Source organism: Hemitrygon akajei, chromosome 16 (genome assembly GCF_048418815.1).
Source record: "Hemitrygon akajei chromosome 16, sHemAka1.3, whole genome shotgun sequence".
Lineage (NCBI taxonomy): Eukaryota > Metazoa > Chordata > Chondrichthyes > Myliobatiformes > Dasyatidae > Hemitrygon > Hemitrygon akajei.
In genome coordinates, this window is record NC_133139.1 from 31122517 (window position 1) to 31149879 (window position 27363).

The 27363-nt window shown below is 40.7% G+C and overlaps 1 protein-coding gene and 1 long non-coding RNA gene across 4 annotated transcripts in view; one reads left to right on the forward strand and one right to left on the reverse strand.

Moving 5' to 3' along the window:
* LOC140739938 (uncharacterized) overlaps window positions 1-27363 on the forward strand; it is a 369849-nt gene that overhangs the window by 123953 nt on the left and 218533 nt on the right. The window lies entirely within an intron of this gene.
* Window positions 1-27363, reverse strand: part of sppl2 (signal peptide peptidase-like 2) — a 50860-nt gene that overhangs the window by 14066 nt on the left and 9431 nt on the right. For all 3 annotated transcript variants that reach the window (XR_012101773.1, XM_073068626.1, XM_073068625.1), the window contains exons 4-9: window positions 26706-26795; window positions 13766-13905; window positions 11167-11306; window positions 10453-10549; window positions 10221-10331; window positions 6322-6403 (exon numbers count right to left, since the gene is read on the reverse strand). Coding sequence is in view for 2 of the 3 variants with exons in the window: in XM_073068626.1 (XP_072924727.1) it covers window positions 6322-6403; window positions 10221-10331; window positions 10453-10549; window positions 11167-11306; window positions 13766-13905; window positions 26706-26795 (660 nt within the window). In the remaining variant the exon portion in view is untranslated. The remainder of the gene's footprint in view (window positions 1-6321; window positions 6404-10220; window positions 10332-10452; window positions 10550-11166; window positions 11307-13765; window positions 13906-26705; window positions 26796-27363) is intronic.

A 27363-nucleotide genomic window follows, 5' to 3' on the forward strand; every position in this document is an offset into this window, starting at 1 on the left:
TAAACATAGACACAAAAAAGAATAAATGAAAAGTTAGAACAAAATCCTAACAAGGTGTAACTGAAACAAAGAATATTCCACTAGAAAAGGTATGTGTGTGACAAGATACATAAGTTGATGAGGGAATGGGGAGGAAAAGCAAGCACATGTATAAACCATCAATTATGAAAATCAGAGGCAGTGGGCTCTAAATAGATTAGATTAACGCAGATTGGAATATGTTAAATTAATTAAAATGAAATCCAGTAATAACTATTAGAAAAAGGCTACAATCAGGTTATTTGCTGCGGTCTGCAGTAACAAATCTTAAGGTTTCAATTTGGACAAGTGTGAGGTAGGATTTGTTCAAGTTTGTCATTCAACTATATATGGATACCCATAAATACAGCCAAGCAAAACAGCATTTTTCCAACACCAAGGTGCAAAATACAGTACCAACAGTCACACACAGCACAAAGCACACATCACACATATAAGATGGTAATAAATACAGACACACAAGAAGTCCCTGAGTCCACAAATGTTGCAGCAGCATATAGTCGAACACAATTTGTCCTCTGGCGAGCAAACATTGGAAAGCAGCACCGACTCCAATATGTACGCCACACCATACCACCTCTGGCACTCTGTCAGAGTGCACTGACTCTGACACTTCACCCAGGGCGACTATAAACAGACAACAATGCGGCTTGAGGCTTGGTCTTCATTATGATCAAGGCCACGCAGCTCCCTGTTGTTCACCAGTAATTTAGTGAATCGGATTTACAGCATTCTACATTAACAATATTCAACAGGGTCTTACGATCACAAGAAAAGTAACTAAGATGATCACTCGCTGTTAGACTACACAACCACTCTGCACCTTTGAAGCAGGCAGCCACACCACCCGCACCAAGCCCACCTTCTTCAGTTTCTCCGCCAACAAGCAACTCACTGATGGAGTAGATCTGCAGTACTTTAAGTTCTTAATGTCCAGCATTATGATTGTAAAAAATACATTTAAAAAGACAATAACACCTATGGTTGGCCCCGTAGAAGCCGTTGCATCTGAGTATGCCACTATCTTACCAGATACCAGTAACATCACTATTGTATAGTAAATGGCATGGCACTGACAAGTGTTGTGGAGCAGATGGAGCAGGGAGTCAAAGTACAGAGTTTGCTAAAAGTGGCCACACAAATAGTCAGAGTGACAAAGAAGGTGTTTAGCATGCTAGCCTTCATCAGTCAGGGCAATGAGGCTGGGAGTAGGGACATCGTATTGCAATTATATAAGTCATTGGTGAAGCCACACTGAGAATTATGTACAGTTCTGCCCACTTTATTATAGGAAAGACATTGTCAGGCTGGGAAGGGTGTAGAAGAGATTTATGAGGATGTGGCCTGAATTAAAGGATCTCAGCAACAGGGAGAGGTTGGCTACGCTGGATCTTTATTCCTTGGAGCATAGGAGAATGAGGGGTAACTTCATAGAAGTTTGTAAAATTCTGGAGAGGATTGAGTAAGATGGATGGTCATATTCTTTTCCCTATGGTGGGGAACCCAAAACCAGAGGGCACAGGTGCAAGGTAAGAGTGGAGATATTTTAGAGACTTGAGAGATACCTTCTTGACACAGAAGGTAGTGAGTACCTGAAATGTGCTGCCAGAGGAAGTAGACAAGGTGGATTCAGTTGCAGCATTTAAGAGGCATCTGGACAAGAAGAGAGACGAGGAGAGTCAAGTATATGGAGGAGAGAGACTTGAAGGTTTATGGGCCAAATGTGGGCAACTGGGACTAGCAGGGAGAATGCTGAGGTCAGCTTGGACCAGTTGAACTAAAGGGTCTGTTTCTGTGCTGTAGCACTCAATGACTCTTAAGTTTTCCCCACTTAGTCAACCAACTGTGATAAGCACACAAAACAAATGAATCCACAAAAAAGCTGTGTTTTCTGAAGTTTGAGCCAACATGAGCCAGAAATAAGATAATGATTGAGCAACAAAAGGCATTCATTAACTGATCTGAGTGATTACACAATAAATATTTTAACACATGGTACTTACCATGCCAAAGTTCATTCAATGAACCAGCAGAATAGTTGATCAAAGCATTACATTGACCATGTCCAAAAAATTCAATTACAAATATGTTGCTCAGGTTGTAAAGGTAGTTCAGCATAAACAAACCAGCTTAGTGCTCAACCTGAATAAGATCTTCCAGCAATGATACACAGATTTATGGCTCTTTACTAATCTGTCCAACCAACAAAATTGCTGGAGCGGTATTACGTCAAAAGCCATGACAAAGCTATCATTATTACTTTATCAAGGCTAACCATCATCCAGGATAGCCCCAAGGGAGATAAATTATCTGCTACTGTTACCAAGAGACCAATAACAATGATCAGAATACAGACTTGAAAATCTCTATATTATCAAAATTGAAAGTAAATTTATTATCAAAGTACATATATGTCACCATATCAACACTGAGATTCATTTTCTTGTGGGCATACTCAATTAATCCGTAACAGAATAATAACCACAATAGAATCAATGAAATACTGCACTAACCTGGACATACAACTAGCGCACAGAAGACAACTAACTGTGCAAATACAAATAGAAAATAATAATAAATAAATAAGCAATAAATATCAAGAATATGACTTGAAGAGTCCTTGAAATTGAGTCCATAGATTGTGGGAACATTTCAGTGATGGAGCAAGTGAAGTTGAGTGCAGTTATCCCCTCTGGTTCAAGAGCCTGATGGTTCAGGGATAATAAGTGTTCCTAAACCTGGTGGTGTGGGTTCAAGGCTCCTGATGGCAACAGCAAGAACAGAGCATTATCCGGGAGGTGGGGGTCTCCTGATGATGGATACTGCTTTCCTACGACAAGGCTTCATGTAGATGTGCTCAGTGGTGGGGAGGGCTTTACTCGTGATGGATTGGGCCACATTCACAACTTTTTGTACGATTTTCCATTCATGGGCATTGGTATTTCCATATCAGCTGGTGATGCAGCCAGTCGATAAAATCTTCACCACACACCTAAAGAAGTTTGTCAAAGTTATAGATGTCATACTGAATCTTCACAAACTTCTAAGGAAGTAGAGGTGCTGCCGTTCTTTCTTCATAATTGCACTTACATGCTGGGTCCAGGAAAGGTCCTATGAAGTGATAACACCAAGGAATTTAAAGTTGATCCTCTGATGAAGACTGGCTCATGGACCTCTGGTTTCCTCCTCCTGAAGCCAATAATCAGTTCCTTGACCTTGCTAACACTGAGTAAGAGATTGCTGATAAGGCACCACTCAACCAGACTTTCGATTCCTTCCTATATACTTATTCATCACTATCTTTGATTCGGCCTATGACAGTGGTGTCATCAGCAAAATTGAATGTGGCATTGCAGTTGTACTTAGCCACACATTCATAAGTGTAAAGTGAATAGAGCAGGGAGGTCTAAGCACACAGACCTTTGGTGCCCCTGTGTTGTTGGAGAAAATGGAGGAGATGTTGTTGCCAATCCAACCTGACTGCGGTCTGCAAGTGAGGAAGTCAAGGATCCACTTGCACAAGGAGGCATTGAGGCCATGGTCTTGAAGCTTACTGATTGTTTTGAGGGGATGATGGTTTGGAAAACAGAACTGTAGTCAACAAAAGGCATCCTGATATATGCATCTTTACTGTCCAGATGTCCCAGGGTTGAGTGAAGAGTCAATGAGATGGCATCTACTGTGGACTCGTGCTGTTAGGCAAAATGGAGCAGATCCAAGTTGCTTCACAGGAAGGATTTGATATGTTTCATCACCAGCCTCTTAAAACACTTCCAACACTGTGGATGTACAGTTATAAGAAAAAGTTTATGAACCTTTTGCAGTTACCTGGTTTTCGGCATTAATTACTCATAAAATGTGTTCTGATCTTCATAATAATAGACAAACACAATCTGCTTAAACTAATAATACACAAACAATTGTACTTCTTCTCATCAATACTGAGTACACTATTTAAACAATCACAGTCTAGGTTCAAAAAGGTATGTGAACCTCTGGGTTAATGCCTTCTACAAAAGCTATTTGGAGTCAGGTGTTCCAATCAATAAGATTGGAGGTGTGGATTGTAGAGGTGCCCTGCCCTGTAAGAAAAACACACAAAGTCAGGTTATTGACAGAGCCTGCTCTTCTCAAGAAAGATCTGTTTATCATGCCTTTATCTAAACAACTTTCAGAGGACCTTAGAAGAAGAATTGTAAAGATACATGAAGCTGGAAAAGACTACAAAAGCATTTCAATGGACCACAGAAAGAGAAATTGTCTACAAATGGAGGAAATACAATACTGTTGCTATTGTCCCTAGGAGTGGGCGTCCTGCAAAGATCACACCAACAGCACAACATACAATGCTGAAAGAGGTGAAAAAGAACCCAAGGATAACAGCAAAAGACCTGCAGCAATCTCTAGAACTTGCTAAAGTCTTTGTTCATATGCCCACTACAACAAAAACACTGAACCCAGAATGGTGTTCATGGAAGGACACCATTGAGGAAAGTCTGAGTCCACACCTTAAGCCAACTGAGATTCTATAGCATGAGCTGTAGAAGGCTGCTCATGCAACTAAATGCAAGGTTCATGCAAAGTATCCCAGAAATATTGATGAACTGAAACAGTTTTGTAAGGACAAATGGTCTAAAATTGTTCCTTGGCTTTGTGTGAGTCTGATTAGCAGCTACTGGAAACATTTGGTGAAGGTTATTGCTGCTAAAGGAGTTTCTACCAGTTACAATACAAGGGTTTTGTACGTAGTACTCCAGAAGCTTTTTTCCAGCCTGGACTGTGAATGATAAAACAGTCATGAAAGTAGGCATAAAGGCATGAAAAGTATAACTGCTTGTGTGTTATAGTTTAGGCAGATTGTGTTTGTTTATTATTGTGACTTATAAAGATCAGACCACATTTTATGAGAAATTAATGCAGAAAATCAGGGAACTGCAAAGGGTTCACAAGCTTTTCTTGCAACAGTATGTGCTACTGGACGATAGTCATTGAGGTAGGTTACCACATTCTTCTTAGCACCAATGCAAGTGATGTCTGCTTGAAGGCAGTGGATACTTCAGACTGCTGAAGTGAGAGGTTAAAGCTCTCAGTGAACGCTCCAGTCGGTTGATCAGCACAGGTCTTTAGTACTTGGCCAGGTTTGGTGAGGCACATCAACCAAGCAACCCTATGTAACCTGGAAGTGGAAGAGTTTGTATTTGTCCACTTTGCCAGGACAGCACGTGTCTATAAATCTGAGGCTGGCGCCACCTAGTAGTATAAAATAGAAATTTCTACAAATAGAAAACAGTTTAATATTAACTTAACTGTCTGCTTCAGAGATCCCAAATACTGACTATACTTTAAATATATGAATTATAGAAACAAAATAGTTGCTCCTATTCTCACCAATCTCACATCCATTATATCCACTGGTCACTGAGGACTATCAACCAGATTACACAAACACAGAGGAATCTACACACAACAAAAATGACAGACCTCCTTCAACCTCACTCCTGCACTTGTTCTGTGATAAGAAAATCAGCTTCATTGAAAGCAGCAACTATTCCTAGCTGATATCAGCTTTGCTCTCTTAGTACAAGATGAAATCTAGGACATACAATAACCTGGGTTTTTCATTTAAACTCCCTAGACTTGGGGTAGCACACACAAAATGCTGGAAGAAATTAGCAGGCCAGACAATTTCTATGGAGAGGAATAAACAATCAAGATTTTGGGGCAAGACTCTTCATCAAGGGTCTCAGTCCAAAAGGTCAACTGTTTACTTCTCCCCATAGATGCTGCCTGACTTGCTACGTTCCTCCGGCATTTTGAGTGTGTTACACTGAATTTTTAGCATCTGCAGAACCTGCACTCGGCAATGTATAAAGTTTAAACTATGGAGATTGGAGCAGCCAACTACTTCAACATTGAAACTGATCTCAGCTTACAATCAAAACCCTTATGCAATACAGGTGTGTTTGGATGTTGAAGCTTGTGGGAGAGGGGGAATAAAATCAGTTGGTAAAGATCTGTTGAAAGTATACATGCAATGGTTAATGGCCCAAAAGTTTAAGGAAGGTGAAAAATATTAAATAAAATGTTAATTTTCCACCACTGGAATTAACTTCAACGAGGAATCAATGGTACATTGATGTGCTGTAATTTACTCTGCAAAATACAGTGAATGACTAATGTACAAATCTAGCATACTGAACAACAGGAATGGAATTAAAAATTAGTCAGAGACATTACATTGCAATTAGTTAGTTTTCATACAACACAAGAATGGAACTGTACCTTAAAGTTTGGCAGTCTGATTGTTTTCAACATGTAAAGGCAAAAGGCAATTCCTAGAGTATCTTGCAAAACCCATGCCCACCTGCAAAATAGAATCTATTCAGTGTCTCAAAACTCAAGGTCTATATAATTTACTGCATATACTGACAACATAATTAATGGAATTTTTAAAATTTTCTCATTAACTTTGTACTCTAAACCACTTGAGACATGCATTTAAAAAGATAACATGGTAAACCTTCAGTAATTTTAAAGGAGGTAAGTTACTCAGCTTTTTACTCATTGAATAAAGTTAAACTATGAAGTGTGAGCTATCAATCTGTGTGTCTATAATCTCCGGCCTAAAGATAGTATTATTACAAGGTTACAGCTAGGGCAGAGACTATGTTACTGTGAATGTTAGTCCAAAAATTAGAGGCTGAATTTTTGAATAAATTATATTGCAAGTAGAACATACAACAGTACAGCATGGGAACAGACCCACTGATCCACAAAGGAGTGCAAATAATTAAACCAGCAATGAAATGCTTAACTAAATTAATCCCTTCTGACTACACAATGTCCATCTCTCTCCATTCTCTGCATATTTAATTGCCTATCGAAGAGCCTCTTGAATACCTATATTGTATTTGCATGGACCACAATCTCTGGTAGCAAATTCCAAGCATCTACCACAGAGTGAAAACAACTTGCCTCACACATTTGAACTTACCGCTCTCACCCTAAATAACATTAGGCATTTCAACTGTGGAGAAAAAGATGCCAGCTGTCTATTCTATCTAAGCCTCTCGTAAACTTATAAACCTCCATCAGATCTCCCCTCAGCCTCTGCCACTCCCGAGAAAACAATCCATGTTTGTCCAAACTCGCCTTGTAGCACATGCCCTCTAATCCAGGCAGCATCCTGATAAAAATCTTCTAAACTCTCTCCAAACCCTTCACATCCCTCTTACAATAAGGTGACCAGAATACAATACTCCTAAATATGACTTAACTACAGTTCTATAAAGCTGCAAGATAACTTCTTAACCCTTGAACACAATGCCTTAACTAAACACAGATGAGCATGTCATATGCCTTGAATCTCAAGATCCAATGTTAGTGCATAATCACAATGTGAATATACAGTTACATGAAGTGATTAAAAGATACGCAACTACATAATATTTCTTTATACCTGTACAGGTTAAATAGCTCTATTCTACTAATGGAAAATGCACTCTGACATAATGGACTAAGAATTAGAAAAAAGTATCTACATTAAGGTCACAAATTGGGATTGGACATTGGCTTTGTGGGAGAAGCCAGAGAGTAATAGTAGAGGCATATGACTAATGAAGTGTCGCAGGGATCGGTGTTGGGTCCATTGTTGAAGATAATGTGGTTAACTGGATCAGCAGATTTATGAATTCACCAAAATTGGGGATGTAGTGGATAGCAAGGAAGGCTAACATGGCTTGCAACGGGATCTGGATCAGCTGGAAAAATGGGCTGAAAACGGTCAATGGAATTTCTTGCAGACAAGTGTGAGGTGTTGCACTTGTTGAAGTTGTTTAAGACATTGGTGAGGCCTAATTTGGAGTATTGTGTGCAGTTTTGGTCACCTACCTACAGGAAAGATGTAAGTAAGGTTGAAAGGGTACGGAGAAATTTTACAAGAATGTTGCTGGGTCTGGATGACCTGAATTTAAGGAAAGATTGAATAGGTTAGGACATTATTCCTTGAAACATAGAAGATTGAGAGGACATTTGATAGAGGTATACAAAATTGTTGGGTGGGACTACCACCAGATGTCATGGGTTAAGGGTGAAAGGTGAAAAGTGAAAAGTTTAAGGGGATCATGAGAGGAAACTTCTTCATGCAGAGGGTTGTGAGAGTGTGAAACAAGCTGCTAGCACAAGTGGTGCATGCAAGCTCAATTTCAAAGTTTTGATAGATTCGTGAATGATACGGGTATGGAGGACTATGGGTCCCGGTGCAGATCTATGAGAGTAGGCAGTTCAAATGGTTCACTATGGACTAGATGGGCCAAGGGGCCTGTTGTTGTGCTGTACTTTTCTATGACTCTAGGTAATTTTAAGGCCAGAAAAACATATGTTAATGATAATCATAATATTCAACATGTAACAAAAAGCAAATATTAGAAATATGAAAAAAGGAGAAACAAAAAGTCAGCAACTATATGGGAAGTAGAGAAATTAATGCTTTGGGAAAAGCCTTTCACTTAACACAAACTGAGAAAATGAAGATTTATCAGCACTCAAAGCAGATCAGAACAAAATGAGTGAGGAAAAGAAACTAAGCATGCTTCAGAACACCAATGCTTAAAAAGATTTAGCGGACAATAGGAATGGGAGTGATAACATTTACTCAGAATAATGGGAGAAGCAAAATTAAGATGAAAGTTTTATTTTTTTTAATTTAGTGATACAGTGCAAAGTAGGCCCTTATGACCCTTCGATTCAACCACCCCAGCAACTACCGACAAACCTGATTAACCCTAACCTAATCACAGGACAATTCACACCTAACAGAAATATCAAACTAGCTTCCAAACGTTCCTCTCTGCAACAATTGGAAATGATGCCATCTATTTTAAACCTAAACTTCTCCCACGTCCATTTGGTTTTGCTTTTTCCTATTGGCTGAAAAAAATCAGACATTTATTGCTACTGAGACCAATTACCTCTTGTCACCTCACATATTCTACATTTAAGTTTAGATAGTGAATTGTAACCAGGTAACTGTCAAGGACTCCCACCCAAGCCCAATGTAGAACTTGCTGATGTTCACAATACACATAATAGCTGGATTCATCAATTCAAGACACAGCTACTATTCCTTTTCTTATTTTTCTTCCATTTGACGGAAATTAATGAACTTAGGACAAAATAGAACCAATATGTCTTTGGATTGTGGGAGGAAACTAGAGGACCCAGACGCATTCCACCAGGAGGACGTACAGCGACTCCTTAAAGAACAGTGCCAGAATTGAACTCCAAACTCCAGAACACCCAGAGCTATAATGGCTTTGGTCTAACTGCTATGCTATCATGGGAGGATGTGGGAATCAGCAAAATAAGAAAAGGCAAAATGGTAGAATCGAATAATCTAAAAAAAAGCAAGCCAACATCAGCAGTGTTCAGACAGAGAACTTTCACTCCAAGGAAGGATACCAAATCATCACTTGCTCTGAATCACCAGCATTCCCTGGCTTTAAGAAAGCAAAGACAGCAGTTTCAGTGTGGAATTACAGCTATTCCTGGATGAAAGAAAATGAAATATTCATGGAAAAATTTTGCTAAGTGAAATTTTGTAAATTGAGAAAGACATGAAATGTATTGTGGGAATTTTATTTCAATATATTCTTGTAAATGGTGTATTTTTCATAGTGATTTTGTAAATCAAAACCACATTCCACAACAGGATTAGTCATATATTTTCCATATAACATTATGACACAGAATATCATTCAACACAACAGATCCCATTCACCCATATACCTTCTGTAACCTATCATTTTACATTTACAACCTCTCCCTTGTGATTCTGCTATGCCAACCTATGACAAGCAAATTGCAGAAGTCTATAATTAATCCAGTAACCAATGGTGTAATACTGAAAATTCATAATTCAAGAAACACCTATATTAAAAGCAACTTTAACACTGGGTCTAGGAGAAAGGTGCTCTTCCTTAAACTTGCAGCAAGTATTTCTGACACACACAAAGAGGCATATGTGAAGGTAGAGGGAAAGCAAAGGGTAGTTCAAGGTCATCACAAGTAGAACGGGATTCTGGCCAAATCACCTAACTTATGTTTGATTTCCCCAGTGCATTGGAATGAATATAGAAGATGAGTGGTTCCACCCATAAATTGTGAGGTAAAAAACAACTTACTTGTCTTCATTTCTGAATACAGCCCAAACATAACTAATTGAGACACAGAATGCACCCAGAAACAACATCCGTACTTGGGGTCGTTTGTGACAATGAGGTAGGTCTGGAGTCCTGATTGGAAATAGAGAGAAAAGATACATTAACACTACAAGGTCAAGGAGTGAATGCTAAAGTCAGAAATGTTAATAGTTCTATTGATTTCAAAAGGAACAAATTTTACATTGTATCATACCTGCATTTACAGGAAGGAATTTTCTGAACAAATGGGGCCAGGCAGCTATAAAGTCCAATGGAAGAGGCAAGGCAGAAAATTCCTATAATTATGTACACTGGTTTCGAAGAAAGAGATACTGTGAGAAATGCTTAACAGAAATATCAAAGTAGTTACCAAAACGTTCCTCTCTGCAACAATTGGAAATGATGCTATCTACTTTAAACCTAAACTTCCCCCATGTCCATTTGTTTTTGCTTTTTTCTATTGGCTGAAAAAAAAGTCAGACATTTATTGCTACTGAGACCAATTACCTCTTGTCATCTCACATATTCTACATTTAAGTTTAGATAGTGAATTGTAACCAGGTAACTGTCAAGGACTCCCACCCAAGCCCAATGTAGAACTTGCTGATGTTCACAATACACATAATAGCTGGATACATCAATTCAAGACACATCTACTATTCTTTTTCTCATTTTTCTTCCATTTGACGGAGATTAATGAAGTTAGGACAAAGTAGAACACAAAGCGCAACAGATGGAGTTAAGAATAGAATAGAACAAACGTCCTGCTCACTTTGACTTATTTCATTTATTCTTTCTACTCTCTCTATCTGTCATTGTCAAGTTCTCCCTTGGGATTGTACCTGTCAGAACCTCTACCCGCAATGTCGTTTTATTGTGCAACATCCAACTTTCTAGGTATTTAGAAATTCAGTAAGGGGTTACATACCTAGCTCATCGTAGAAGTAATAAAGGAGTACCAGCATTGAGCAGCACATAACCACAAAAATACAGATCATAATTGGTGTCACATCAATAGTTTCATCATCTTGTTTGTCTGCTCCATCATGCTTTTGCTTCATGTAGCGCCTTAAAGAATTATAAAATAGGAACAGTTCACCTACATATTTTATATCATTGCTTACATACAGCCTGAATATAACAAGACTGTAAGACTTCCATAAGTTAATACACTGCCCAAAAGACCAAGAATCAATGGGTTAAGTGAAGTAAAAATTTGAAATTATTTTGTTCAATTAAGTATTGTCACTTTGATTTTATATGACAATAGGTTATATAAGGAAGGCAAGTGATGCTGTGAGATTAGATATTAAACTTTCACCCATGAAGCACTGATTTAAATCAAACAAATCCTGAAAGGCTGAAGTCTCTCTTTGCTGGCAAACATTGATTTTAGTATCATGATCCAGCTTCTAAAGCATTAGCCACAAAACAAAACTTGGGACTTGTTTTACATTTAGAAGCAGAATAAACCATACTGACACTATATGAAAAATCTTCTAGGACAGACAAATTATTGGGAGAATAAAGGAACTTTTACTCTACCTTTTCAATGGTTTATGTGAGCGATCTGGACCGTGAAATTCTGCTTCAAATGGTGTTGTGTCTCATCTCCAATGACACCTCCAAATCCCGCGAAAATTTCAATAATGAACTCAAAAGCAATGTCATGCGCAATTTGGTGGAAGAACATTGTGATGTGATGACTAAGTGGATTGAATATTTTTCAAGGAGGTGATTAAGAATGCCAGTGAAAATAGCAAAGTTGATGAAGTTTACCTGGACTTCAGCAAGGTCACACATAAGCGAATGGTTCAAAAATTAAATATTCATGGGATCTAGGGCAATTTAGCAAATTATTTACAACTGTTTCTTGTTGACAGGAGCCAGAGGTTGATAGTTGAAGCTTATGACTAGTGATGTGCAGTAGGGATCAATGCTGGGACACTTGACGTTTATCTACCCATTAATGATCTGAATGCAGATGTATGACATACAAGTAGTAAATTCACACATGACACACACTTTGGTGACAATATTAATGATGAGGAGACTAGTCTTCAGCTACAGAATTATGCCAACAAGTTGGTCAGAAGGACAGAGAAATTGCAGATGGAACGTAACCCTTAAAAATGTGCGGTGATGCATTTTGGGGGGACTAATTAAAATGAATGATAGGACTACAGGATGCACTGAGGAACAGGTAGACCTTGGGGACATGTCTAAGGAACTCTAAAATTAGCAGTTCAGGTAGGTAAGACAGTTAAGAAAACATATGTGACACTTGCTTTCATTAGCAAGCACAATGAATATAAGAACAAGGAGGTTATGGTCCTGCTTCTGAACCTGTACTCACTGAAGCTTAGAAAAATAAGCGGGATCTCATTGAAACCTATCAAATATTGAAAATCCTAAATAGAATAGACATGGAGAGGATGTTTCCTATCATGGGGCAGTCTAGGATCAGTTTACAAGGCATCCCTTTAAAATGGAGATGAGGAGGAATTTCTTTAGCAAGAGATGATGAACAGGTGGAATTCATTGCTACAGTTGGCTGTAGAATCAAAGTCTTTGGGTATACTTAAAGCGGAAGTTGAAAGGTTTGTGATTAGTAAGAGTGTCAAAGGTTACGGGGAGAAGGCAGGAACAGGAAAATCGGGCTGAGAGGCATAATAAATCAGACATGATGGAATGGTGAAGCAAACTCGATGGGTCAAATGGATTAATTCTGTTCCTATGTCTTATGGCATTATTAAAACATAGGCCAGGTCACAGCTGGAGTACCGTGTGCACTTAAAGCCACCGCACTACAGGAAACATGATTGCATTAAAGAAAAGTGCTTAAGAAATTATGAAGATTTGTCAGAAATGATGTTTTTCAGCCAACAGGAGAGAACAGATAGGCTAGTTTGTCTTTCTTGAAGTGGCACAGGCTGAGTTAAGACCTGAATGAGGAATTTAAAATTATGAGGGAGATACATAGGATGGATAGTGTGAACCTTTTTCCTTCAGTGCAGCTGTCTAGAACCAGAAGACAGAGGTTTAAAAGGAAAGGGTGTAAGAATTAGAGGGGATTTGAGAAAGAATTCTTTACCTCAGAGTAAGGTTGAAATCTGGAACTTATGGCTTGAAGAGGATATAAGTGAGAATTTCAATATCCATAAATATTTAGATGAGCACTTGAAAGCTGATGGGCCAAGTGCTTGGAAATGGAATTCGGATAGGTATTTGGATGCTGGCATGGACACAGTGGATCTACTCCCATGCTGTGTGATTCTATGTTTATAAGTACCCAACACTACCAACCTCAAGAATTCATTACAGGTAGATTGCAGCATCATATAGGAAACAGCGGACAGGAGAATAGAATTCCAGTAATGCAAATAATGTTCTAAAATTATATTTAAACATAATGTAAACATTATTCTGGCAAATTCAGACAAGCTGACTAGCAGAGTACCCACATCTACTAATGCAATGTCTTACTCCAAAATGATTGGTTATTTTCACACACCATGATCACTTACTTTTTTACATCTTTGCTTCCTGCCCAATAGCCACCAATAGCTACAGTACCAACTGCCATAACAAAGATAACCACCATGTTATAATCCAGGAACGGTTCCTTTGGGGCATACATCGCCACTTTGACTGATTTCCCAAATGTCTGTTAGGGAAAGAAAACAGTTTATTTAAGCTCACAGTTCACTGATTGGTATCAGACACTACTGACCATGGACAATTGAAAAAAATTGACATGCTGAACCTTTTAGTAGTAAACTTGTATTCCTCTTCTGCTTCTGCATCTTCCAGCAGCCACAACAGCAGTAATTATTAAGGGCATTTTCACACATTTAAGGTTGACACTCTGGAATTTTGAGTATTGGATACAAAGCTTGATACAATTTTTTATCCTTTACACGAAACAAGAGTTGTTGATACTAATTTTTCTGCTATTCTTATTAGCCCTTTGCTATAATAATAGCTCTTGTCCAATCAAAAAGCCTACAACATCAAAACCTATCAATCCCAGTAAGCATAGAGTTCAAATGCAAAGCAGTATTGCAATAATTTGGATGAATTGATAGTATTGCAGCAGAACAATAGTTCCAAGTGTTATGACCTCGGCCCCCTCCTTTGTGAGAATCGCAAGAGCCCTAGTCAAGGGGGGGTCAACTGACCCAAGAGGGGGAGAGACGTGCTGAATAGACACAGGAAATGGGAGAGAGAGAGAGGGAGACGTGTGGAAGACCACGTTCTCCCGAGAAACAGAATAAAGGCGATATTGACTATTGTCTCATGGAGACCACGTGAAAAGCCCTCGGGCAAAGTGGGCTGGTTGAGAGAGAGATCGCATCACCTGCAACCTGATTGACACCTGCAATCCCGTGAAGAAGTATAAAGGAGGGTCTGAGGGGGGGACAACCCTCAGACGCACCAAGGAGACACCAAGGAAGCACGATACCGATTCCCGTGGGAACGGGAAGCCATTTTGAAGGAAGCCACGTGCGTTAGATTCCAAATTTTGAATCTGTGGCTAGAACCAACGGAAGACCGCTTTTAACTCACAACGGGGAAGCCTGCTCCCCTGATTCCAAGGATTTGCTCTGTAAAGACAACGGGCAAGTGTTTATCCTTTCTCAACCATCTCTCTCTCTCCACAACGTGAAACCCCAGCGGTTCCCAAAAGGGAAAAGCCTGCAGACTTCTGAGTGACTCTTTATATTTCAATTGGACTCAGTATTACCCCCTAGACAACTATAGAGCTTATTTCTGATTGATTATTATTACACTGGTGTTTTAGATTGAGTTTTGATGATGTATATGATCTGAATGTTTTGTATTAACCATACGTTTGTGCCCCTTTTTGAATAAAACGTTTGAAAATTGTAGCATCCGACTCAGCTGATCCCGCTATCTTTGCTGGTAAGTTACCTGGTTACGAGGTTACGTAACAAGTGGGGGCTCGTCCGGGATTTGAAACCAAAGGGGAGGGTCAGTGAATCGGGCTGTAAGTCCAAACTTAAATCTGGTTACGCAGGTAGCCAGACAGGAAACCAGCAAAGATGGATGTGGATGAATTTACGAGAAACCCGATGGTAGAGGCGCTAGGGAAGGCTACAAAATCAGACTTGGTAAATTTGGCGCAGGCGTTAGACCTCACAGTGGTGAAGCCAGCAATGAAAAAGCAGGAAGTGTGAAAGGTCATACAACAGTATTACGTTGGGAAGAAGGTGTTTGCAGCTGAGGATTTGGAAAATATCCCCGAAAAGAGATTAGCGAGTGGGACAGATCAGGCAGAGTTGGAAAAAGCAAGGTTGGACCATGAGCTTAAAGTAAAGCAGCTAGAAGCAGCTGAAAAGGCTGAGGAAAGAGCTGCAAAGGAAAAGGCTGAGGAAAGGGAGCATGTGTTCAAACTAAAGGAATTAGAGATGAAACGGGGTCATGAGCTCCAGCTAAAGCAGCTAGAAGTAGAAGCAGAAGCAGAAGAGAAAGAGAAACAAAGGAGCCATGAATTGGAGCTGGACAGGCAAAGGCAAGAGCGAAGAGCTCAAGGGGAAGAGGGAGAGGAGGGGTTTGATGTTAGTCGGGCGTTGAGGTTGGTCCCCCCGTTCGAGGAGATGGATGTTGATAGTTATTTCTTGCTTTTTGAGAAGGTGGCAGTGAATCAGAAGTGGCCCAGAGAGCAGTGGGTGGTGTTGTTACAAAGTGTGTTACGAGGGAAAGCACAGCGGGTATATGCCACGCTGCCCCCGGAAAGGGAAGGGAGTTATGACCAAGTAAAGGAGGCCATTCTCCGAGGTTACGAGTTAGTACCTGAGGCGTATAGACAAAGGTTCCGAAATTTAAGGAAAGGATGGAATCAAACATATACCGAGCTAGCCCATGAGAAGGGTGTGCTCTTGGACCGTTGGTGCACCGCTGAAAAGGTGGCCGAGAACTATGGGCGTATCAGGGAGTAATTTTTGGTTGAGGAATTTAAAGGTTGTGTTCCGGAAGAGATCCGAATGTATTTAAATGAGAGGACGAATCAGTCCATCTCAGAGATGGCTAGGTTCGCAGATGAATATGACCTAACCCACAAGCCAAAGTTTTCCTCGCCAAAAAGTTACCCGAGAGACCGTCGGAACGGCAGGGAAAGCCCGCTGGCTGAGGCGGAGATCCTGCCGGGAGCTAGCAGAAAAAGTGAGGATAACAGACAGGAAACCTGGAGACCCCCTGGTTTAACCTGCTTTAATTGTGGGAAGGTGGGTCATATCGCATCAAAATGCTTTGCTCCGAGAAAGGAGCAAGAGAGGGAGAGAGCAGCGATCCCTATCGGGCGTGCAGTGGTAATCAGGAAATCGACAAGAGGGCCCCAGGTAGATGGAATACAGGAGGGGCGGGAGACATTTAGTTCCGAAGGAACCATGTCTTTGAAGGAAGGGGACCCCCTCATCCCCGTACGAATTTGGAGAGACACGGGGGCGGAGCTATCATTAATTAGCCATAACGTGTTACCCTTCGGACCTCCGACGGGCGAGGTAGCCCTGAGAGGCCTAGGGAACTGGATCGAAGTAGTGCCTTTGCATAGGGTCCTTCTCGATTGCGAGTTGGTGTCGGGACCTGTGGAACTAGGAGTCCTGCCGGAGTTACCGGGGGAGGGCGTGGACCTCCTTTTGGGTAATGACCTCGCGGGTGGGAAGATGGGAACCGCCCTGATAGTTGAGGCCCCGCCCATGGAGTCCCCGAGCTATCCCGCATGCGCGGACACTCGCAGCCTGTCAAGAAAAGCAGCTGAGAACCAGAGCAGTTTAAATCGGGCCAGTAGTGATTTGGCCAAGACGTTTTTACCGACCCTATACCACGAGGGTTCCAAGGGTGGTAAAACATAAAGTAGTAAAGTGAAAGGGGGTAAGGGCGAGGAGATAGCCCCCCCCTTAGTGAAGAGAAAGGTCCTAGAGGTAGGAAATAAAGATGAGAAACGGATAAAGCTGTTAAAAGGTCCAGAGTTGGACATGGTTGATCTGTCTGGTTTGGCAGAATTGTTTGGAGAAGTTGAGAGTTCTAAAGGTGTTCCCGATGGTCCCGAGAGTGAAATGAGGGCAGTCTTAGAGAGGAAGGGTATCCTTGCTGTGGAGAAGTCAGCTGGAATGGCCGAGGAGGTTGTTTCAGCTCGCAGGGTTGCGCCTTTCCCAACGGGGGGCTGCCTAGAGAGTAACTGGAAGGATCGGGGGACGTTAGAATTTGAAAAAGGTACGGGTGTTGAAAGCCTGGAAGAGGCCAATGTCCCGTTTGAGTGTGTCCAAGATGGGGATGCACGTGGTGCTGAACCTAGTCACGGAGCTCAGGAAAAAGCTGAGGTATTTGACTCAGCTGAACGAGACGGCCGTCCTTTTGGATCAGATAGGCTTGGTTCGGGGAAAAAAGGGTTAACCTTGGGGAGTGCGAGTCCCCAGAGGGTTGTGCTGAGGGGAGTGTTCAGAGTTAACGTGGAGTTTATGAATGGGGAGATAACTGTTGTTGTGGGGGAGAACGGTAAATCTGTAGTTCCCAACTCAAAGGGAAAAAGGTTAAAGTCTAAAATGATGCCTACGCACCGATTATGGGTTGATTTGGAATGTAAAGGTGCCTCACACGCTATTGTTATTCAAGAAAGCGCTGCGAGGAAGCCGAAATTTAAATGCGGCCAGGGGGAAAGGTTCGGCCTGAAACACATCAGCCTGTATGGTCTTGGCAGAAGGGCTAACTACCTGGGTGGACGCGGAGTTAAGAGAATAACCCTTGTGGGAAGGAAATGGGAGGGTACCTTGCCAAATTACTCGCAGTCCCCACGGGGGGACTCACCGAAAAGGCGATGGGTAATAGAAATGCCCTTTGTAAATCACAACGCCGGTTGTACGGGTTCGCGCCAAAGCCTGTGAATAATAAAGACCACCCCTTGGGAGACCTGCCGGTGAAATACCACGACCGAAACGATTAGTATTTGTATAAACTTTTGTAGATGCACCTAAGCTAAGATCACACCTCCTTAGTTATGTTGCTGAAGAAAGCAAATAAATAAGGTGGTTATTGAGCTGAAGTTTGATGCTACCAGACTTTAGTATGGCACGTGAGGTTAAGGTATTAAAGAAAGGGGCACTGTACTTGTTACCTGTTTAGATACTGACTTGAATGTCTAACAGTAGTACTCTGTGAAGAGAAAAGCTTGTGTAGTATGTAGATTCAAAAAAAAAAGTCCTGTACCAACCTGTTTTTAACCGCTGGTAAAAAACCTGCTATGGGGGGAGGTGTTATGACCTCGGCCCCCTCCTTTGTGAGAATCGCAAGAGCCCTAGTCAAGGGGGGGTCAACTGACCCAAGAGGGGGAGAGACGTGCTGAATAGACACAGGAAATGGGAGAGAGAGAGAGAGAGAGAGAGAGAGAGGGAGACGTGCGGAAGACCACGTTCTCCCGAGAAGCAGAATAAAGGCGATATTGACTATTGTCTCATGGAGACCACGTGAAAAGCCCTCGGGCAAAGTGGGCTGGTTGAGAGAGAGATCGCATCACCTGCAACCTGATTGACACCTGCGATCCCATGAAGAAGTATAAAGGAGGGTCTGAGGGGGGGACAACCCTCAGACGCACCAAGGAGACACCAAGGAAGCACGATACCGATTCCCGTGGGAACGGGAAGCCATTTTGAAGGAAGCCACGTGCGTTAGATTCCAAATTTTGAATCTGTGGCTAGAACCAACGGAAGACCGCTTTTAACGCACAACGGGGAAGCCTGCTCCCCTGATTCCAAGGATTTGCTCTGTAAAGACAACGGGCAAGTGTTTATCCTTTCTCAACCATCTCTCTCTCTCCACAACGTGAAACCCCAGCGGTTCCCAAAAGGGAAAAGCCTGCAGACTTCTGAGTGACTCTTTATATTTCAATTGGACTCAGTATTACCCCCTAGACAACTATAGAGCTTATTTCTGATTGATTATTATTACACTGGTGTTTTAGATTGAGTTTTGACGATGTATATGATCTGAATGTTTTGTATTAACCATACGTTTGTGCCCCTTTTTGAATAAAACGTTTGAAAATTGTAGCATCCGACTCAGCTGATCCCGCTATCTTTGCTGGTAAGTTACCTGGTTACGAGGTTACGTAACACAAGCATGCCCTTTAGTCACTGCTTCAACTACGTTAATTAAGTACACATTCTGCTTCAGAACTCAGTAATTGTAAGAAAATGGATTTCTCAGCTTTCATTCATAGGTTATCAGCCTATGAGTAAAGCTGCAGTAATTGACCCACTCTGACTAGCTGTAAATACTTTCTAAACACCGCACCCTTTAATTCAGTAAATCAACCAGAATAATCAATCAAAACTTCAGTGTTCAACAGGATCCTCCAAGAGTCTTGCTCTCTTTGAAGAAGTTCTTGATTGTTACTGGGAGTGCTACCAACAATCTCTTGATGGCCCTGCTCCAGAACAGACTCTTTAGTTGACAGCAATACCTAGAGACAAAGGTGTCATGTCTGGACAGTATCCTCTTGCTCAGCTAGGGAAAGCTGTAATGTACACCACAATTTACTCACAGCTCTTATTGCACCTTCCAGCACTTAAAGTGAATAACATGCACATCATACTAACTGCATAAACTGATCAAAACTCTCTACACATGAACCCATAGCACTGCAAAAATGCAAAACATTCTTGGACACACTCACTCTCTTAATTGTATCAAGGAAAGCAGCACCCAGCACCAGCTAGTTATTGCAACATAGGGGAGTATCAGAAGTAATCAGTCATTTTATGACAGTGGTGGCTCACCATTTCATCACCAACACTACCATTCCCAATGCCATGAAAGTAAGCTTTAAACTTAGATACTTACCTCTTTCCTGGTCTTTTATGCAATCTATATTTTCAATGTCCTGAACCTGGTAAGGATCTAACTACTAGAATTCAATTCCTAAACCCTGACATCTCTTTATCACTCTCTCCTCTTTTTAGAATTCGTCATAAAGGCTACCAAATGCTAGTGAGCACATGCCATACAACAGTAGATGATGACTGGTGGAGGTTGGTTCTATCTTTCAGCTCCGTGGCTAAAACTTTTGTGCTCTTTGGTCAAGATGGCAAAATCAAGATTCCCGTTCCCAATCATGGTTTATAGGCTTGCATGGCTGCTGAATGAGGCTCACAGACAATCTTCTCATCAAACACTGGAGCACCAATGATATCATAAATACTGTGAATTAGATTCTTTAATTGAGAAGACTGATGCAGACTTCCGGTAAGATGGCCATTGCTTAGCTGCTCCGAACTTTTGTTCCGTTACTGTCGCTACCTTTGCACTAAATGTCTCCATTTTTTAAAGCTTAGTTAGGAATTATTTCGGTATCTCTTACTTGCCTGTGAATATATCTAACCTACAATGTCTAGCAAGAGTTCTAAATCCGGGAGAAAAGAAACTATGACCTCATCGGGCGTGACGATGGAGGCGCTTGGAAAGCTGCGAGACGAAATCTTAAAGGAACTTAAAACCGCTTTCAAACAGTTAGAAGAGAAACTGGATCGGATCAACGATAAAGTGGACAAACATGCTGAACACTTATCTCGCATCGATTCGACTTCTGAAGCTTTAGAAAGTCGGGTTTGATACTTGGAGACTCTCTGTTCCAGTTTAGAGGAAAAATCTAACAAACTTCTTTCCAAAATGGTGGATCTCGAAAATCGCAGCAGACGCTGCAACATCAGAATTCTGGGATTACCAGAGGCAACTGAGAAGGGGTCAACCGTGAAGTTTTTCGCCGAGTTTCTCTGTGAGTTATTCGGGAAAGATTTGCTTCCGAAGCCGCCCGAGCTCGAACAGGCACACAGAGTTTACGTTCCCCCTGGAATTCTAGGCTCCCGCCCGCGACCAGTAATCTTGTGTTTCCATCAATACCAGGTAAAACACAGTCTGATTGTGGAGACACGTCGCAGAGGCTCTTTTTCTTTCCAGGATACAACCATTCGCTTTGTGGAAGATTTTGCACCCCAGACCTTAAAGATGCACGCTGAGTATAAAGGCGTAATGAAAGTGCTTTTTGATCGTGGTTTCAAACCTTCCTTTCGTAACCTTGCTGACCTAAGAATCAAGTTTAATACCGAGGAATTCAAGTGGTTCAAATCAGCAAGGGAAGCTGAAGCGTTTGTGGCAAGTCCTCCGGCTATCCAGTCATCTTCGGAATCTGATCGGACCTCCTAAAATGGTGGATAAGTACTCCTCGTAGTAAAATTACTTTCTCTGGACTCGGAATTCACTTGAATCACCCAGACATTATTCACTGAAACTCTAAAGGCTGTTGACAATTTCTCCCGGGATTTGGTGTGTGTGTAATCTATTTTTACCTCTGTATAACTTTACCTACAGAGTTCTACAACTAATTCTAACTTGTTTTGGAGGTTCAAAGTCTTTAGTGAAGGCCTCCCTGTTTGTCGGTTCACAGTTCAACTGCTGATTTATTTTTCCTCTGTTTTAAATATTTATTTATTTATTTTATCCTTTTCTTTTATTCACTCCCTTTTTTTTCCATTCTCTGAATTTTTTTTTTCTCCCTTCTCGGTAAATGGTTGATAAATACTCGTCTTGAATTTATAATTTTCCCCTTCCTCTTTTTTTCTTTTTCCTTCTTACCCTTTTTTTCCCCCTTTCTCTTACTTTATCCTTCTATAATATTTCGCGGGTAGGTTAGTTTTGGTTTTCTTCCGATTCTCTCTGTATTAAGTTGTATATTTCGGCAGAAGGTGTTCTAATCTGTAGTTATGTTTTTTAGTGCATAAACTAGTTACTGTTTGTTATAGCATTTATACGGAACTGCTGTCAATGACACAGATCTGGAAGTTGTATTTGGGTTAATTTTTTTGGTAGAGCTAGCTACTTGTTTTGGTAGCCCTCTAGTTTTGGGTTGTGTGGATGGGGTGGGTTTTCCAGTTCCAACATTTCTTTATTGTTTAGGACATGTTTATATTTTGACCTTACGAATCTATGTTTACATCTCTGCTCCCAGACTGCTATTGTACCGCTTGATTTTTTATAAGCCTGCTGCCTTTTATGCATTAGTAATTGATAATGGCTAGTGCACTTAAGTTTGTGAGCTGGAATGTAAAGGGACTGAACCACCCTGTTAAAAGGAGGAAGGTATTCTCACATATTAAACAACTCAAAGCTGACATTGCTTTCCTCCAAGAAACTCATATTCGTTGTTTTGATAACTCCCGGCTTCTGTCAAAGTGGGCGGGTCAGCATTTTCATTCATCCTTTGCCGCTAAAGCTAGGGGAGTCTCCATTCTTATTAACTCAAATATTCCTTTTGAACTCCATAATAAAATATCGGACACAAATGGCCGTTTTATTATTGTTTCTGGTAAACTATATAACACTAAAGTTGCACTAGCAAACCTGTATGCCCCCAACTTTGATGATGTTAACTTTTTTGAACGGTTTTTTTCCTCACTACCAGACTTAAACTCATACTCTTATATTGGGTGGTGACTTTAACTGTTGGTTGGATCCTAAACTGGACCGATCGTCCTCTGTTACCAGATCACCTACCAAATCTGCCTTAGCTATTCAGTCGTTTCTCTCTAATTTTGGTATCTCTGATATATGGCGTTTCCTCCATCCTACGGAGAGAGATTATTCTTTTTTCTCACATGTTCACCATACCTTCACTAGAATTGACTATTTCCTACTCGATAACCAACATCCCATTTGCCCACACTTGTGACTATCAGAGTATACTGATTTCTGACCATGCCCCAATTACCCTCTCTCTGAACTTTCCCGGTCTCCCTCAGAGGAACAAACACTGGCGGTTCGATTCAACTTTATTATCGGATGATGATTTCGTAAAATTTATTAAAGACCAGATAACCTTCTATTTTAACACTAATACATCACCTGAAGTGCCATCCCAGATTGTCTGGGATGCCATGAAAGCATATTTGAGGGGTCAAATAATCTCTTATACAGCAAATCTCAATAGAAGATCCCGTGCAGATCGAGCAGACCTCATTAACCAGATTAAAGATGTGGATCAATTATATGCCCAAACTAAGAACCCTGAATTATACAAGAAGCGCGTTGAACTCCAAACTAAATTTAACCTTCTGTCCACTCAACCTGTCGAACGCCAACTTCTCGAAAGCAAGAGCCACTTTTACATTCATGGGGATAAGTCTGGTAAATTCCTAGCCAATCAGCTGAGGCGTTCCAAAGCCAAACAACATATTACAAAGATCCGGAAGGAGAACGGAGACTTTACATCGGATCATTTAGAAATTAATGACACATTTAAAAATTTTTATTCTCGGCTTTATTCCTCTGAATCCCTGAATGACAATATCTCTGTGGATCAATTTTTACAGAATCTGAATATCCCCTCACTTTCATCTGATTTCAAAGCCAAACTCAATGCGCCTATATCACTAGAAGAAATATCTTTTGCAATTTCTGCACTGTCCTCAGGGAAATCTCCTGGACCTGATGGGTTCCCTGTGGAATTTTATAAATCATTCTCCTCACTTCTTTCTCCTCAGTTACTTTCAGTATTATCTGACTCGTTTAATTACGGCAAATTGCCACCCTCTTTCAATGAGGCATCTATTATTCTTCTTTTAAAAAAGGGCAAAGACCCAACAAAGTGTTCCTCGTACAGGCCGATCTCTTTGCTCAATGTTGATGTAAAGATCTTAGCTAAAATGTTGGCTCATAGATTAGAAACCGTTATTCCGTCTATTATCTCTGATGATCAAACAGGCTTTATTAAAAATCGTCTCCCTTTTTTTTAACATTCGGCGTCTATTTAATATTTTATACTCAGTTCCAACTGGGACTCCTGAATGTGTTATCTCCCTTGATGCGGAGAAAGCATTTGATCGTATAGAGTGGAACTACCTTTTTGCAGTCTTAGAAAAATTTGACCTCGGCCAAAGTTTCATCTCTTGGATCCAATTGCTGAACCTGTGTCCTACTGCTTCTGTTCTAACTAATTTTCAGAAATCCCAAGTATTTAATCTCAAACATGGCACCCGTCAGGGATGCCCTTTAAGTCCCTTTCTCTTTGATTTGGCTATAGAACCTCTGGCGATAGCATTTCGAAAATGTCCTGAACTGACCGGGATTTGGAGAGGGGGTGTTGAGCATAAAGTCTCTCTCTATGCTGATGACTTATTACTCTTTCTCTCATATCCGTCTACATCCTTACCTCTAACGTTTTCACTTCTTGACCAGTTTAGCCAGATCTCTGGCTATAAACTCAACTTACATAAGAGTGAACTTTTCCCAATTAATAAAGAAGCACAAGAACTAATATTTCGTGATCTCCCTTTCAAAGTAGTCCATAATCAATTTACTTATCTTGGAATTACAGTCACAAGGAAGTTTAAAGATCTCTTTCGTGAAAACTTTGTCAATCTTTCATATGCTACAAAACAGAGTCTGGTACAATGGTCACCTCTATCTATGTCCTTGGTAGGTCGTATCAATGTTGTCAAAATGTATGTTCTCCCCAAATTTTTATACTTATTTCAATCTATCCCAATTTTTATTCCTAAATCTTTTTTTTATTCCTTAGACTCTATTATTTTGTCATATCTGTGGCAGAATAAGCGCTCTAGAATTAATAAAATCCACCTCCAAAAATCTAAAAAAGAGGGTGGCATGGCTTTACCTAACTTTCGCTTATATTACTGGGCAGCTAATATACGTTGTGCTGCCTTCTGGTCTTTCTTCCACGGTCAACCTGAGTGCCCTAACTGGGTGGCAATGGAGTTGAGCTCCACTAAAGAATTATCTATATCTGCACTTCTTGGCTCTGCACTCCCTAGCAGTCTGCCCAGATCAATAACTAATCCTCTGGTTAGACACACTTGCGTATATGGGCTCAGTTCAGGAAATGCTATGGTTTCCAGGGGTTTTCCGTTTCTAGCCCTGTCGCACATAATCACCTTTTTTTACCTACCACGTTCGATTCAGCATTCCATGTTTGGTACAGGAAGGGCATTAGACATTTTGAAGATCTCTTCATTGATAATCGCTTCGCTTCTTTTCAACAGCTCTCTGTTAAGTTCAACCTGCCTAACGCTCACTTTTTCAGATATCTCCAAATCCGACACTTTACTGCTCCTTTAATTCCTAACTTTCCTGAAATGCCTGCGAAAAATGCTATGGACCTATTTCTTTCCATTAATCCACTAGGTAAAGGTTTAATTTCAATTATCCAAGATAAACTAGCAGCCTTACGACGGGCCCCTGTGGATAAAATTAAAATGGCCTGGGAGCAGGATTTAAATATCTCCTTATCCGAGGAGAGCTGGGACTCAGTTCTCAAATCGGTTAACTCAACCTCTCTTTGTGCTCGCCATTGCCTCTTACAGTTTAAGATTGTTCATAGAGCCCATATGTCTAAATCTAAACTATCTCGATTCTACCCTGGCATTAGTCCGCTCTGTGATAAATGCAAGAGGGGCGTGGCCTCTCTCATCCATATGTACTGGTTCTGTCCTAGCTTGGAGAAATTCTGGAAAGATGTCTTCACTACATTATTGGGTATTCTGAATCAGCACCTAGAACCTAACCCCTTAATTGCTCTGTTCGGTTTTTGGGGCGAGACAGATTTATGTCTGGGTCCGATCAAATGCCGAATACTATCCTTCGCCTCTCTCCTGGCGAGACGCTTGATCCTCCTTAGATGGAGAGATGTTGCCCCGCCCACTCATGCGCAATGGCTTAACGACATTATGGCCTGCTTGGACCTCGAAAAAATTCATTATTCAGTTCTCAATTCGGATTTAAAGTTCCATAAGGTCTGGGGGCCTTTTATCGAGTACTTTCATAACCTTCCTCTTGACTAGGGTTTTTTTTTCTTTTCGGTCCCTTGCTTTCAGCTCCCTTTTTTTTCTGGTAGTAGGCATTATTATCCTCTGTTGCTAAGTGTATTCACAGTCTGGGAGTTTGACTGTCCGGACTTATACTCTCTATATTGTGTGGTGGTTGGTCTGGAATTGTTGTTTTTTTCTTGTGTTGTGGGGTTTGGGGAGGACACTAAGCTCACTTGTCTTTAATTTAGGTGCTTTTTTGTTAAATTCTCTTCCTTTGTAGCATATTGTTATTGTATGCTTAACCTTGCTCTGTATTAATGCTCCTCATTGGGATTTGGGGTTTTTAATTTTGTAAAATGTTTTGAAAAACTAATAAAAAAATTAAAAAAAAAAGACTGATGCAAATAAAAACTATGGATGCAGTTCATCTATAGTTACTATTTCCCTGAACCCTAGATGTACAGTGCTTGCCAGTTAATCTGTCTGTTCTTAGACTCCAAAGGCTCCTTAACTTTCTTCTTCACATGCTGAACAGCCTACAAGTGAAAGATGAAGTAACTAACCCACTCTAATCAGCAGTAAATACTTCTCAAAGCACCACACCCTCTAACATTGGACACCTGAGAAGTTTTACCTTTGATATATCAAGCATATCATCATAACTCAGGAGCGCAACTGGAATATCAATCTCTTCATACTGACTCCCATTTCCACCTGGAGGCACCTGCAGAGTAGGGGGAACAAAATTTCTACATCAATCAAACATTACAGTTTACACGAACATTTCTATGATCATATTGTTCCATTATGCATTTATTTAATAGTTTTTTAAGAAATGTAAGAGGAGAAAGCAAAAGCCTTGGGCGCTGTCAGTGCAGACAGTACATGCCTTGTAGTATCTGCCAATGTTTCCTATGGATTCACCACAAGGAGTCTAATAATTGGCAGAATAACAAACAGTGCATTTATTCCATAACCAGTAGATTTTCTATGGTACTGCTCATGAAGTTATTAAAACAATAGATGGAGCAATCTATTAAAAAAAAGCATGACCTGGGAATATTAAAAAAGGCAGAGCTATGCAAATCAGTGTAGTACAACTACATCATCAAAATAAGGAACAGAGTCATTGAGTAGTTCAGCAGGGACAGACCCTTCAGCCCAGCAATTCCATGATGACCATCATACCATCTACACTATTTCACATTTGCCTTCAATATTCCTCTCTGCACTGCTCATTCAAGTAACAGTAAAGATTTTTTTTTTTACTGTGATTCTTCCTGTATCCACCA